We start from the raw sequence: 15,213 nt of genomic DNA on the forward strand, positions 1-15,213 counted from the left end.
GCTTTCTTCATGACTTATACATGTTCCTATGACTATGAGATTATGCAACTCCCGTTTGCCAGAGGAACACTTTGTGTGATACCAAACGTCACAACGTAACTGGGTGATTATAAAGGAGCTCTACAGGTGTCTCCAAAGGTACATGTTGGGTTGGCGTATTTCGAGATTAGGATTTGTCACTCCGATTGTCGGAGAGGTATCTTTGGGCCCTCTCGGTAATGCACATCACTTAAGCCTTGCAAGCATTGCAACTAATGAGTTAGTTGCGGGATGATGTATTACAGAATGAGTAAAGAGACTTGCCGGTAACGAGATTGAACTAGGTATAGGATACTGACGATCGAATCTCGGGCAAGTAACATACCGATGACAAAGGGAACAACGTATGTTGTTATGCGGTCTGGCCGATAAAAGATCTTTGTAGAAAATGTAGGAGCCAATATGAGCATCCAGGTTCCGCTATTGGTTATTGACCGGAGACGTGTCTCGGTCATGTCTACATTGTTCTCGAACCCGTAGGGTCCGCACGCTTAAGGTTACGATGACAGTTATATTATGAGTTTATGCATTTTGATGTACCACCGAAGGTTGTTTGAAGTCCCAGATGTGATCACGGACATGACGAGGAGTCTCGAAATGGTCGAGACATAAAGATTGATATATTGGAAGCCTATGTTTGGATATCGAAAGTGTTCCGGGTGAAATCGGGATTTTACCGGAGTACCGGGAGGTTACCGGAACCCCCCGGGAGGTATATGGGCCTTAGTGGGCCTTAGTGGAAGAAGAGAAGAGGCAGCCAGGGCTGGGCAGCGCGCCCCTCACTCCTAGTCCGAATAGGACAAGGAGAGAGGGGGCCGGCGCCCCCCTCCTTCTCTCTCTCTCTTTTCCCACCCCACGAATCCTATTCCAACTAGGAAAGGGGGGAGTCCTACTCCCAGAGGGAGTAGGACTCCTCCTGGCGCGCCACACCTTGGCCGGCCGGCCCCCTCCCTTGAACCTTTATATACGGAGGCAGGGGCACCCCTAGAGACACAAGTTGATCCACGTGATCATACTCTTAGCCGTGTGCGGTGCCCCCTTCCACCATAGTCCTCGATAATATTGTAGCGGTGCTTAGGCGAAGCCCTGCGACGGTAGTACATCAAGATCGTCACCACGCCGTCGTGATGACGGAACTCTTCCCCAACACTTTGCTGGATCGGAGTCCGGGGATCGTCATCGAGCTGAACGTGTGCTAGAACTCGGAGGTGCCATAGTTTCGGTGCTTGATCGGTCGGGCCGTGGAGACGTACGACTACATCAACCAAACGCTTCCGTTGTCAATCTACAAGGGTACGTAGATCATACTCTCCCCTCTCGTTGCTATGCATCACCATGATCTTGCGTGAGCGTAGGAATTTTTTTGAAATTACTACGAAACCCAACAGTGGCATCCGAGCCTAGGTTTTATATGTTGATGTTATATGCACGAGTAGAACACAAGTGAGTTGTGGGCGATATAAGTCATACTGCTTACCAGCATGTCATACTTTGGTTCGGCGGTATTGTTGGACGAAGCGGCCCGGACCGACATTACGCGTACGCTTACGCGAGACCGGTTCTCCCGACGTGCTCTGCACATAGGTGGCTTGCGGGTGACAGTTTCTCCAACTTTAGTTGAACCAAGTGTGGCTACGCCCGGTCCTTGCGAAGGTTAAAATAGCACCAACTTGACAAACTATCGTTGTGGTTTTGATGCGTAGGTAAGATTGGTTCTTGCTTAAGCCCGTAGCAGCCACGTAAAACATGCAACAACAAAGTAGAGGACGTCTAACTTGTTTTTGCAGGGCATGTTGTGATGTGATATGGTCAAGACATGATGCTAAATTTTATTGTATGAGATGATCATGTTTTGTAACTGAGTTATCGGCAACTGGCAGGAGCCATATGGTTGTCGCTTTATTGTATGCAATGCAATCGCGCTGTAATGCTTTACTTTATCACTAAGCGGTAGCGGTAGTCGTGGAAGCATAAGATTGGCGAGACGACAACGATGCTACGATGGAGATCAAGGTGTCGCGCCGGTGACGATGGTGATCATGACGGTGCTTCGAAGATGGAGATCACAAGCACAAGATGATGATGGCCATATCATATCACTTATATTGATTGCATGTGATGTTTATCTTTTATGCATCTTATCTGCTTTGATTGATGGTAGCATTATAAGATGATCTCTCACTAAATTATCAAGAAGTGTTCTCCCTGAGTATGCACCGTTGCGAAAGTTCTTCGTGCTGAGACACCACGTGATGATCGGGTGTGATAGGCTCTACGTTCAAATACAACGGGTGCAAAACAGTTGCACACACGGAATACTCAGGTTATACTTGACGAGCCAAGCATATACAGATATGGCCTCGGAACACGAAGACCGAAAGGTCGAGCGTGAATCATATAGTAGATATGATCAACATAGTGATGTTCACCAATGAAACTACTCCATCTCACGTGATGATCGGACATGGTTTAGTTGATTTGGATCACGTAATCACTTAGAGGATTAGAGGGATGTCTATCTAAGTGGGAGTTCTTTAAGTAATATGATTAATTGAACCTAAATTTATCATGAACTTAGTACCTGATAGTATCTTGCTTGTTTATGTATGATTGTAGATAAATGGCATGTGCTGTTGTTCCATTGAATTTTAATGCGTTCCTTGAGAAAGCAAAGTTGAAAGATGATGGTAGCAATTACACGGACTGGGTCCGTAACTTGAGGATTATCTTCATTGCTGCATAGAAGAATTACGTCCTGGAAGCACCGCTGGGTGCCAGGCCTGCTGCTGGAGCAACACCAGATGTTGTGAACGTCTGGCAAAGCAAAGCTGATGACTACTCGATAGTTTAGTGTGCCATGCTTTACAGCTTAGAATCAGGACTTCAACGATGTTTTGAACGTCATGGAGCATATGAGATGTTCCAGGAGTTGAAGTTAATATTTCAAGCAAATGCCCGAATTGAGAGATATGAAGTCTCCAATAAGTTCTATAGCTGCAAGATGGAGGAGAACAGTTCTGTCAGTGAGCATATACTCAAAATGTTTGGGTATAATAATCACTTGATTCAAATGGGAGTTAATCTTCCAGATGATTGCGTCATTGACAGAATTCTCCAATCACTGCCACCAAGCTACAAGAGCTTCGTGATGAACTATAATATGCAAGGGATGAATAAGACTATTCCCGAGCTCTTCGCAATGCTGAAAGCTGCGGAGGTAGAAATCAAAAAGGAGCATCAAGTGTTGATGGTCAACAAGACCACTAGTTTCAAGAAAAAGGGCAAAGGGAAGAAGAAGGGGAACTTCAAGAAGAACAGCAAGCAAGTTGCTGCTCAAGAGAAGAAACCCAAGTCTGGACCTAAGCCTGAAACTGAGTGCTTCTACTGCAAGCAGACTGGCCACTGGAAGCGGAACTGCCCCAAGTATTTGGTGGATAAGAAGGATGGCAAGGTGAACAAAGGTATATGTGATATACATGTTATTGATGTGTACCTTACTAATGCTCGCAGTAGCACCTGGGTATTTGATACTGGTTCTTTTGCTAATATTTGCAACTCAAAACAGGGACTACGGATTAAGCGAAGATTGGCTAAGGACGAGGTGACGATGCGCGTGGGAAACGGTTCCAAAGTCGATGTGATCGCGGTCGGCACGCTACCTCTACATCTACCTTCGGGATTAATATTAGACCTAAATAATTGTTATTTGGTGCCAGCGTTAAGCATGAACATTATATCTGGATCTTGTTTGATGCGAGACGGTTATTCATTTAAATCAGAGAATAATGGTTGTTCTATTTATATGAGTAATATCTTTTATGGTCATGCACCCTTGAAGAGTGGTCTATTCTTATTGAATCTCGATAGTAGTAACACACATATTCATAATGTTGAAGCCAAAAGATGCAGAGTTGATAATGATAGTGCAACTTATTTGTGGCACTGCCGTTTAGGTCATATCGGTGTAAAGCGCATGAAGAAACTCCATACTGATGGACTTTTGAAACCACTTGATTATGAATCAATTGGTACTTGCGAACCGTGCCTCATGGGCAAGATGACTAAAATGCCGTTCTCCGGTACTATGAAGAGAGCAACAGATTTGTTGGAAATCATACATACAGATGTATGTGGTCCGATGAATATTGAGGCTCGTGGCGGATATCGTTATTTTCTCACCTTCACAGATGATTTAAGCAGATATGGGTATATCTACTTAATGAAACATAAGTCTGAAACATTTGAAAAGTTCAAAGAATTTTAGAGTGAAGTTGAAAATCATTGTAACAAGAAAATAAAGTTTCTATGATCTGATCATGGAGGAGAATATTTGAGTTACGAGTTTGGTGTACATTTGAAACAATGCAGAATAGTTTCGCAACTCACGCCACCCGGAACACCACAGCGTAATGGTGTGTCCGAATGTCGTAATCGTACTTTACTAGATATGGTACGATCTATGATGTCTCTTACTGATTTACCGCTATCGTTTTGGGGTTATGCTTTGGAGACGGCCGCATTCACGTTAAATAGGGCACCATCAAAACCCATTGAGACGACGCCTTATGAACTATGGTTTGGCAAGAAACCAAAGTTGTCGTTTCTGAAAGTTTGGGGCTGCAATGCTTATGTGAAAAAGCTTCAACCTGATAAGCTCGAACCCAAATCGGAGAAATGTGTCTTCATAGGATATCCAAAGGAGACTATTGGATACACCTTCTATCACAGATCTGAAGGCAAGACTTTTGATGCTAAGTTCGGAAACTTTCTAGAGAAGGAGTTTCTCTCAAAAGAAGTGAGTGGGAGGAAAGTAGAACTTGACGAGGTAACTGTACCTGCTCCCTTATTGGAAAGTAGTGCATCACAGAAAACTGTTTCTGTGACACCTACACCAATTAGTGAGGAAGCTAATGATAATGATCATGAAACTTCAGAACAAGATACTACTGAACCTCGTAGATCTACCAGAGTGAGATCCGCACCAGAGTGGTACGGTAATCCTGTTCTGGAAGTCATGCTACTAGATCATGATGAACCTACGAACTATGAAGAAGCGATGGTGAGCCCAGATTCCGCAAAATGGCTTGAAGCCATGAAATCTGAGATGGGATCCATGTATGAGAACAAAGTATGGACTTTGGTTGACTTGCCCAATGATCGGCAAGCAATTGAGAATAAATGGATCTTTAAGAAGAAGACTGACGCCGACGGTAATATTACTGTCTACAAAGCTCGACTTGTCGCAAAAGGGTTTCGGCAAGTTCAAGGGATTGACTACGATGAGACCTTCTCACCCGTAGTGATGCTTAAGTCTGTCCGAATCATGTTAGCAATTGCCGCATTTTTGATTATGAAATTTGGCAGATGGATGTCAAAACTGCATTCCTGAATGGATTTCTGGAAGAAGAGTTGTATATGATGCAACCGGAAGGTTTTGTCGATCCAAAGGGAGCTAACAAAGTGTGCAAGCTCCAGCGATCCATTTATGGACTGGTGCAAGCCTCTCGGAGTTGGAATAAACGCTTTGATAGTGTGATCAAAGCATTTGGTTTTATACAGACTTTTGGAGAAGTCTGTATTTACAAGAAAGTGAGTGGGAGCTCTGTAGCATTTCTGATATTATATGTGGATGACATATTACTGATTGGAAATGATATAGAATTTCTGGATAGCATAAAGGGATACTTGAATAAGAGTTTTTCAATGAAATACCTCGGTGAAGCTACTTACATATTAGGCATAAAGATCTATAGAGATAGATCGAGATGTTTAATTGGACTTTCACAAAGCACATACCTTGACAAGATTTTGAAGAAGTTCAAAATGGATCAAGCAAAGAAAGGGTTCTTGCCTGTGTTACAAGGTGTGAAGTTGAGTCGGACTCAATGCCCGACCACTGCAGAAGATAGAGAGAAGATGAAAGATGTTCCCTATGCTTCAGCCATAGGCTCTATCATGTATGCAATGTTGTGTACCAGACCTGATGTTTGCCTTGTTATAAGTCTAGCAGGAAGGTAACAAAGTAATCCAGGAGTGGATCACTGGACAGCGGTCAAGAACATCCTGAAGTACCTGAAAAGGACTAAGGATATGTTTCTCGTATATGGAGGTGACAAAGAGCTCATCGTAAACAGTTACGTTGATGCAAGCTTTGACACTGATCCGGACGATTCTAAATCGCAAACCGGATACGTGTTTACATTAAACGGTGGAGCTGTCAGTTGGTGCAGTTCTAAACAAAGCGTCGTGGCGGGATCTACGTGTGAAGCGGAATACAAAGCTGCTTCGGAAGCAGCAAATGAAGGAGTCTGGATGAAGGAGTTCATATCCGATCTAGGTGTCATACCTAGTGCATCGGGTCCAATGAAAATATTTTGTGACAATACTGGTGTAATTGCCTTGGCGAAGGAATCCAGATTTCACAAGAGAACCAAGCACATCAAGAGACGCTTCAATTCCATCCGGGATCTAGTCCAGGTGGGAGACATAGAGATTTGCAAGATACATACGGATCTGAATGTTGCAGACCCGTTGACTAAGCCTCTTCCACGAGCAAAACATGATCAGCACCAAGGCTCCATGGGTGTTAGAATCATTACTGTGTAATCTAGATTATTGACTCTAGTGCAAGTGGGAGACTAAAGGAAATATGCACTAGAGGCAATAATAAAGTTATTATTTATTTCCTTGTATCATGATAAAAGTTTATTATTCATGCTAGAATTGTATTAACCGAAAACATAATACATGTGTGAATACATAGACAAACAGAGTGTCACTAGTATGCCTCTACTAGACTAGCTTGTTAATCAAAGATGGTTATGTTTCCTAACCATGGACAAAGAGTTGTCATTTGATTAATAGGATCACATCATTAGTTGAATGATCTGATTGACATGACCCATTCCATTAGCTTAGCACCCGATCATTTAGTATGTTGCTACTGCTTTCTTCATGACTTATACATGTTCCTATGACTATGAGATTATGCAACTCCCGTTTGCCAGAGGAACACTTTGTGTGCTACCAAACGTCACAACGTAACTGGGTGATTATAAAGGATCTCTACAGGTGTCTCCAAAGGTACATGTTGGGTTGGCGTATTTCGAGATTAGGATTTGTCACTCCGATTGTCGGAGAGGTATCTCTGGGCCCTCTCGGTAATGCACATCACTTAAGCCTTGCAAGCATTGCAACTAATGAGTTAGTTGCGGGATGATGTATTACAGAACGAGTAAAGAGACTTGCCGGTAACGAGATTGAACTAGGTATAGGATACCGACGATCGAATCTCGGGCAAGTAACATACCGATGACAAAGGGAACAACGTATGTTGTTATGCGGTCTGACCGATAAAAGATCTTCGTAGAAAATGTAGGAGCCAATATGAGCATCCAGGTTCCGCTATTGGTTATTGACCGGAGACGTGTCTCTGTCATGTCTACATTGTTCTCGAACCCGTAGGGTCCGCACGCTTAAGGTTACGATGACAGTTATATTATGAGTATGCATTTTGATGTACCGAAGGTTGTTCGGAGTCCCGGATTTGATCGCGGACATGACGAGGAGTCTCGAAATGGTCGAGACATAAAGATTGATATATTGGAAGCCTATGTTTGGATATCGGAAGTGTTCCGGGTGAAATCAGGATTTTACCGGAGTACCGGGAGGTTACCGGAACCCCCCGGGAGGTATATGGGCCTTAGTGGGCCTTAGTGGAAGAAGAGAAGAGGCAGCCAGGGCTGGGCAGCGTGCCCCTCACCCCTAGTCCGAATAGGACAAGGAGAGAGGGGGCCGGCACCCCCCTCCTTCTCTCTCTCTTTTCCCACCCTACGAATCCTATTCCAACTAGGAAAGGGGGGGAGTCCTACTCCCAGAGGGAGTAGGACTCCTCCTGGCGCGCCACACCTTGGCCGGCCGGCCCCCCTCCCTTGAACCTTTATATACGGAGGCAGGGGCACCCCTAGAGACACAAGTTGATCCACGTGATCATACTCTTAGCCGTGTGCGGTGCCCCCTTCCACCATAGTCCTTGATAATATTGTAGCAGTGCTTAGGCGAAGCCCTGCGACGGTAGTACATCAAGATCGTCACCACGCCGTCGTGCTGACGGAACTCTTCCCCGACACTTTGCTGGATCGGAGTCCGGGGATCGTCATCGAGCTGAACGTGTGCTAGAACTCGGAGGTGACGTAGTTTCGGTGCTTGATCGGTCGGGCCGTGGAGACGTACGACTACATCAACCAAACGCTTCCGTTGTCGATCTACAAGGGTACGTAGATCATACTCTCCCCTCTCGTTGCTATGCATCACCATGATCTTCCGTGAGCGTAGGAATTTTTTTGAAATTACTACGAAACCCAACAGTAGGTTGCGGGCTGGTTAAGTGGATAACAGTTGGATTTGTCTCTCCACTATATAAGGAGTGTCTTCTTCTCCGAGTTACTAAGCTCCATTGTTGCTCCAAGGTCCATTTTCGCCCAATCTCTCTCCCTAGCCAATCAAACTTGTTGATTTTCTAGGGATTGGTTGAGAAGGCCTCGATCTACACTTCCACCAAGAGAAATTTGATCGCCCCCACTAATCCCTTGCGGATCTTGGTACTCTTGGGTGTTTGAGCACCCTAGACGGTTGAGGTCACTGCGGAGCCATATTCCATTGTGGTGAAGCTTCGTGGTGTTGTTGGGAGCCTCCGATTAAGTTGTGGAGATTGCCCAACCTTGTTTGTAAAGGTCCGGTCGCCGCCTCCAAGGGCACCAATAGTGGAATCACGGCATCTCGCATTGTGTGAGGGCGTGAGGAGAATACGGTGGCCCTAGTGGCTTCTTGGGGAGCATTGTGCCTCCACACCGCTCCAACGGAGACGTACTTCCCCTCAAAAGGAAGGAACTTCGGTAACACATCCTCGTCTTCACCGGCTCCACTCTTGGTTATCTCGTACCTTTACTTGTGCAAGCTTATTCGTGTTATTTCCCTTGCTTGCTTGTGTGCTTGTTGTTGTTGCATCATATAGGTTGCTCACCTAGTTGCATATCTAGACAACCTACTTAGTTGCAAAGTTTAATTTGGTAAAGAAAAGCTAAAAAAATTAGTTGCATATTCACCCCCCTCTAGTCAACTATATCGATCCTTTCAGCGACACTCCGTGAAGGTGAGCGCCGAAATGTTCAGCATTGACAGGGCCATGACCGGGATGAAATCAGGCGCAGAGTCGAAGGTGAACAGCCCAGGATCGGCCTCATCGGTGCCTGCGCCACCATCGGACGTGCTTCTCTCCTTGCGGGTGACCTCTAACACGGTCTCGAAGAGCCCTAGTGTCTTGAAGATCACGGTGAGGAAGGCGAGAAGCCAGGCGGAGGTCGAGGTGATGCGTTGCATCCTGTGGTTGTTCCACCAGCATGGGATGAGAGCCCGCACTTCTTGTACTCCATCACGTGGTATATGTTGTAGGTCAAGAATAGAGCCACTGGGATGCAAAAACCTTCATCCGATGCCTGCAAAACAACAAATGTACAAATCACGATATATCTATATTTACATATTGATGTGGAAGAAGAAGACGGTGATTCCCTTCCGGTGGAGCGCAAAAACATGACTATTGATTTCGCGCCTTGAATACCGAAGTGGCGACCGCAAAAAAATCATGGTAATCTGAAGAAGGGTTTCGGGGATATTTATGAGTTAGAGGCAAGAAACTTAAGGTGGTAGACCTCCCTAGGCCCCACATGCCCTCGACTGCAGCTACCGCACTAACGTTGCCCCTCACAAAAAAACCTACTAACTACATCATTGCCGCCAGCTATGAGGGTTTTGTCTGGCGGTGTATATTGGCACGATGGGCTAGAGCACGATCTTGCCACCGCCCATGTCGCCCGCAAGGACGACGCAAGGCTAGTTAAGTTTTTTTGGACTCGACAGAAAAAGATGCAGACATCATGTAACAAATTTTGGGTGTGGCTAGCTCTAATCGTCACCATAGAATTTATTTGCTATTTTTTCTCTTTCAGTTCTACTTTGTTTTCCTTTTATTTTTTATTCTCAACATTTTTATTGTATTACTTTTAAAAAGATACGCAAAATATAATTGCACTCAGTCAGTAGGTGTGCACTGTAGTTGTGTGTGGGCGATGGACATGCAGTTGTGCACATGTACACAGGGATGCAACCGCAAGTGTGCACAACTGATGGACATGCTGCTGCGGGAAACCGGTAGACATGTAATTTTGTGCAACCATTGGACATGCGGTTGCACGCGACTAGTGGACATGCAACCACAAGTGACCAGTGGGCATGTAGTTGCACACAACCAACAGGTGAAAAGAAAGTGTAAAGAAAGAAAAAAGGGAATCCAAAGTAGAGTAATAAAAAAAATCATAAATCAACTAAATGAAAAACTGGGAAAAATCACACGAAGCCCCGCACAAAACCAAATGGCATAGGAGTTAGATAAGACATTGCTAAGTCTGATCAAAATCACGATCAACAAATCCATATTTCCTTTCAGTTTAGTTATTTGTTGTGTTTTGAAAGAATTGGATCAAACTTTCCTTAACAACAAGCTTTTAATTACAAATGTGGTAGGAGTAGTTCTGCACAGAACCGAAATTACGCTTCAAATATTTCGATGGCCAGCCCCGCCGGTTAGTTCCTTGTGCAAAGGTGCACGAACGCAGCCACAATCAACCCAGCCTTCACCCTGACACTCCACGGGATCCCATACTTTCCACTACTGACAAGCCCTCTCACGAATGGCCAGAAGCACAACACCATCCAGCCACAGCACACGAACTCTCCGACGCCCGGGCCACCATGAACGCCCGCCACCGTCCCGACGACGGCGCGCCATGCCGCGACGGTGAGGGCGACAATGTTCAACACTGAGAGCGCCGTCACTGGGATGAAAACGGGCGCCGAGTCAAAGGTGAACAACCCAGGATCGGCATCGTCGGTGCCCGCGCCGCCATCGGATGACGTGCTGCTCTCCTTGCGGGTGACCTCGAACACGGTCTCGGAGAGCCCTAGCGTCTTGAGGATGACGGTGAGGAAGGCGAGGAGCCAGGCGGAGGCCGAGGTGATGCGTTGCATCCTATGGTTGTTCCACCAGGCGCGGACCGAGAGCCCGCACTCCTTGTACTCCATCAGGTGGTATATGTTGTAAGTCAAAAATAGAGCCGCTGGGATGTGAAAACCTTCATCTGATGCCTGCAAAACGGCAAATGCACTAAAATTTCAGCTATGAGCAATGTAGTAATGGGTCATGGCAAAAATGTGTGTACCGTTGGTAAGAAGGATTGGTTTGTGAGAAGGCAGAAAGGTCCCAAGAGCGCATAGCACAGCTCGAAAGGCGCCCTCACGGGCCACGCGTCTACGATGAGATAGCCAAGGCATTGCCGGAGTTGGAGGCCCTTGAAGATGGTGCCGAGGATGGGGCTGTTCCGGCTGATGAGTATCTCCAGAAGCCCTGTTGCCCATCTCTTGAACTGGGTCAAGCTGGCTGGTCCACCGGTCGGAGCACATCCCAGGAATGCCGGTGGGTCGGTGTCCAACAAGGCCGATTCCCAACCCGCCGCCTGGATCCGTTGACCGGTCAAAATGTCCTCTGTCATTGATCCATAGACCCACCCAATCTGCAAAAATACATGGAAGAAACTGTAATAGAGAGAAACTGCAGAAGGTGTGTAGATGTGGCCGTACTGTAGCAAAACCTGCAAAAATACGGCAACGAAGCTAAGCACACCTCTTGGCCCCAACATGTGCCAGCCTCATAGTTGCAGTCGCCTACTTGTTTTGCCATTTCGACACGACTCGATATATCTACGGTTGGTCTAGCGAGCAGGTCCCCTGAGATGATGTTCCTAGATGATTCGATCAACTCCTTTGAGCTCCCAAACTTGGCTTGCAGCTCCTTGTAAGATGGTGAACCTGGCAAATTCAGAACAGCCATTTGATATGCCCTAGTCGAACTGAAATGCACTGACCAAATACTTCAATTTACGTCGGATGATCTCATCTTGTGCGTGCCCAGTTTTATTACCTCTTGTCTCGTGCTTGACGGTGTCCGGAGGCGGCATGCCGTAGATGACCTTCCTGCGGTGAAAACAGCCCGTGCCGCCGTAGAAGGTGCCTTGGATCCCGGCGAGCCCACCTCCAATTTTCTGAACATGCCAGAAAAACCAGTGCAACTGTAACACTACCCTAGTGGTGCACTACCACAACAGCACTTGTGCACATGCATATGTAGTACCTTGGTTATAACCTGCATCTGGTTGCCAAAGGGGTCATCCTTGAGGCCACCGTAGAACTTCTGTGGCGCCTGGACGAACCCGCTGTGGATCTCGTCGTCGAACCCCAACAGGAGGCACATCGCGTGCAGGGCGACCTGCGGGTTGTTGGCGAACATGTCGCAGTCCACATTCAGCATGATTGGAGCGTTGGTCATCACGGCCGACACCCTTGTCTGCACCACGAAACGCTCAGCTTAATTATTTGCTTGCAAATTATCAAGCGCATTGTACACATGTCTGAACTTTCAACTGCCACTTATTGTGCTGTTTGTGTGACACACTGATTACCAGTGAAACACTGTTGTGTACAAGAGAGTGCTCACCAGAACATTCATGGCACCGGCCTTGAAGTTGTGGCGATGTCTGGGGCTTTTCTCTCGAGAGAGGTACACCAGATGTGGGAATCCTTCCCCTGCTTTGCTCTTGCTGTTATCCCAGAGAACCTGAACTCACACAGGTTAACCGTGACGATATTAGCACGAGACGGATTTGCTACGCGTTTGGCATGACACGATGTACATGGACATGGTCAGTGCGGCGACCTTAACGATGGTAGGATGGTTCCCGCGCTCGGCGTCGATGAACTCGGCGAACTCTTCGCCGCCGTCACGCAGAATGGAGACCTCGTCGGCGTTCTCGATCCGGCTGGCCAGCTTCTCATATTCGGTCTGAAAGTCACACGTACACGAGGAAGATGCATGGTCATGGCGACGATGGACGACCAAACATTATGGAAACTGAAATGGTCACCATGGCGCCTAACCTTCATGAGTGCCCAGCTTTCCAGGAACTCGTGGTCGGCTGTACCGGTGCCAACCTCCGGCGCGGAAGAGAAGTACATGAAAGGGGCCCTCACACCAACGTCATACCTCTTGCAGAAGGGAATCCAGAGGCTGGCGAACTTGGCGGCCTCGCGCAGCGCGTAGCACGTCACCGGGGAGCAGCCGTCGTCGGAGACGTAGCACGCCAGCTTGCCGACGTCCGGGTAGTCCAGGGCGAGCAGCGAGAGCACCGTGTTCACCGTGATCAACGGCGGCTCCAGCGCCGGGTCCGCCGTCGTGACGAACATGTCCACCGCCGGGAGCTCCTCCAGCCTAGCAAAATCATCACAGACACGACACAGTTTAAGGAAGAAGCTGCACGAAGCTGTAGGTCAACATTATTTTGCAGTTAGTGTGCACAAGAACGTACGTACCTGTGGGAGAGGTTCTCGGGGTAGGTGTCGAACCGGACGGGGCTCCACTTGCCGTTCATGTTGAGGATCCAGACGAAGGCGAACCACGCCTCGCAGACGAGCGCCGCCAGCCACGTCCCGCCGCGCTCCCCGAGCGACGCGGCGCGGCGGGCCACGAGGGCGAGGAGGAGGAGGAGGATCACGAAGTCGGCCAGCATCCACGCAGTTCTCCCCAGGGCGACCCTCTCGTGCAGCTTCTTGCCGCCCGCCATGGCCGCGGCCGAGAGGTAGCAGACTGGCTAGCTAGCACGACACCACAGCTCCACCCACAACCACAAGCAAACGAGTGCTAGAGTGCATTTATAAAGACCGGATAAACTATCCTCTCCTCGGTGCATTTCCGATCGGGACAAAAGGAAAACTACTCTATGATTTTGTGATGTGGTCTGGGAGAGTCGGAGGACAAGAGAAAGTCATCTTTACTTGGTCTCTGCCATGAACCACCGTATGATAATCTTTGGGATAGGGATGGTGCTCTTGTCTCTTTGCTACGGAGGTGTGTGTTCGCTGCTCACTTGGTCCTCGGCGTACCACCCAGCCCAGCCAGATCCAATCAAAACCATGGCGTGTGGAGAACAGGAGTCCAGTTTGGATCCACGCGGGAGAATGGGAACGAGCAGGTTGTTATCCCTGACCCTGACGACATCACTCACGTACGTACGGTGAATTATTGTATGGCGGCCGGCGAGCGAGCTTGGACCCATGCACGTCACGCCTAACGAGCTCGCCGAGTCGCCAGCGACTATTTTTTGTTACACAATTTTTTTTTTGAGAAATTGTTACACAAATGCTCGGTACAGCGTTATGTGAGCCGTCTAGTCCAGTGATAGATGTACCTACGGCTGGGATCGATTCACGGCTCCTTCCGAGATTAACAAGTCGACCAGCGAATGGTGCCCCGGCCGGCTACGTTGAATTGGTACCGGCCGCAAGAGTTTCATACAGCAAAGGCAAATGGCGCGAACTAATCTATATTTGGTTCGAAGGACAGTGATATCTCAAACCCATCAGAATCAAGTATTACACTTAACATCGGTGCTCGTATTTTTCTAAGAGTCCAGCTTCGATACAACCTTCGCAATAAGATCTTTGCCAAATCATACCCACCTTCATATATATGATGGGTCGTCCGTCGAAACGTGTATATATCTTACGTTCCGGAAGTGAAAGAACACAATTAAGTGTAGAACAACACGTAGCACAGTTGAATGTAGAACAACGTGTATACTATAAGAACGAACTACAGTCGTGGACCATGTTCTGTTGGGAACCGGAATCTATCACTGTAGCAACAGTAAAAAAATAAGATTTTTTTTAAGTGTATATTTTGAAAAAGTGCAATTATTTTAACTTGTGAACAAATTTATGAAAACTGGAACATTGTTTAAAAAATCAAAACAAATTTTCAAATCACGAACATTCTTTAGAAAAAAGCGCAAACAAATGTTGCAGAAATGCGAGCATTTTTTAAAAAGTGCAAACAAATGTTGAAAAAATGTGAACATTTTTTTGAAGTTGTGAAAATTTTTTGAAACCGTGATTTTTTTGAATTTGTGAACAATAATTTTAAAAATTGAATATTAGATGAAATTACAAACAAAAAAATTTTAAACTGCAAACACTTTTTATTTTTTGAGCAAAGTTTAAAAAATTGAA

The 15,213-nt window shown here is 46.7% G+C and overlaps 1 protein-coding gene across 1 annotated transcript; it reads right to left on the reverse strand.

The window, feature by feature from the left end:
- Positions 1–10,493: 10,493 nt before the first annotated feature.
- On the reverse strand, positions 10,494–13,842 carry LOC119355158 (cellulose synthase-like protein H1). The gene is made up of 9 exons (XM_037621936.1): positions 13,519–13,842; positions 13,087–13,417; positions 12,866–12,991; positions 12,647–12,766; positions 12,284–12,496; positions 12,074–12,194; positions 11,777–11,961; positions 11,316–11,666; positions 10,494–11,241 (listed from the first exon to the last, which is right to left on the reverse strand). The coding sequence occupies exons 1-9, from the start codon at positions 13,767–13,769 to the stop codon at positions 10,681–10,683; spliced, it is 2,259 nt and encodes a 752-aa protein (XP_037477833.1). The 5' UTR covers positions 13,770–13,842; the 3' UTR covers positions 10,494–10,680.
- Positions 13,843–15,213: the final 1,371 nt, after the last annotated feature.

This window comes from Triticum dicoccoides, chromosome 2A (assembly GCF_002162155.2).
Source record: "Triticum dicoccoides isolate Atlit2015 ecotype Zavitan chromosome 2A, WEW_v2.0, whole genome shotgun sequence".
Lineage (NCBI taxonomy): Eukaryota > Viridiplantae > Streptophyta > Magnoliopsida > Poales > Poaceae > Triticum > Triticum dicoccoides.

Bases quoted from the DNA above. Each gene is read 5' to 3' on its own strand.
- LOC119355158 (XM_037621936.1), bottom strand. From the start codon at position 13,769: ATGGCGGGCGGCAAGAAGCTGCACGAGAGGGTCGCCCTGGGGAGAACT. The intron at 12,195-12,283 runs GTACTACATATG...TGGCATGTTCAG, and splicing joins AGATGCAGGTTATAACCAAG to AAAATTGGAGGTGGGCTCGC. The intron at 11,242-11,315 runs GTACACACATTT...GCCGTTTTGCAG, and splicing joins ACCAATCCTTCTTACCAACG to GCATCAGATGAAGGTTTTCA.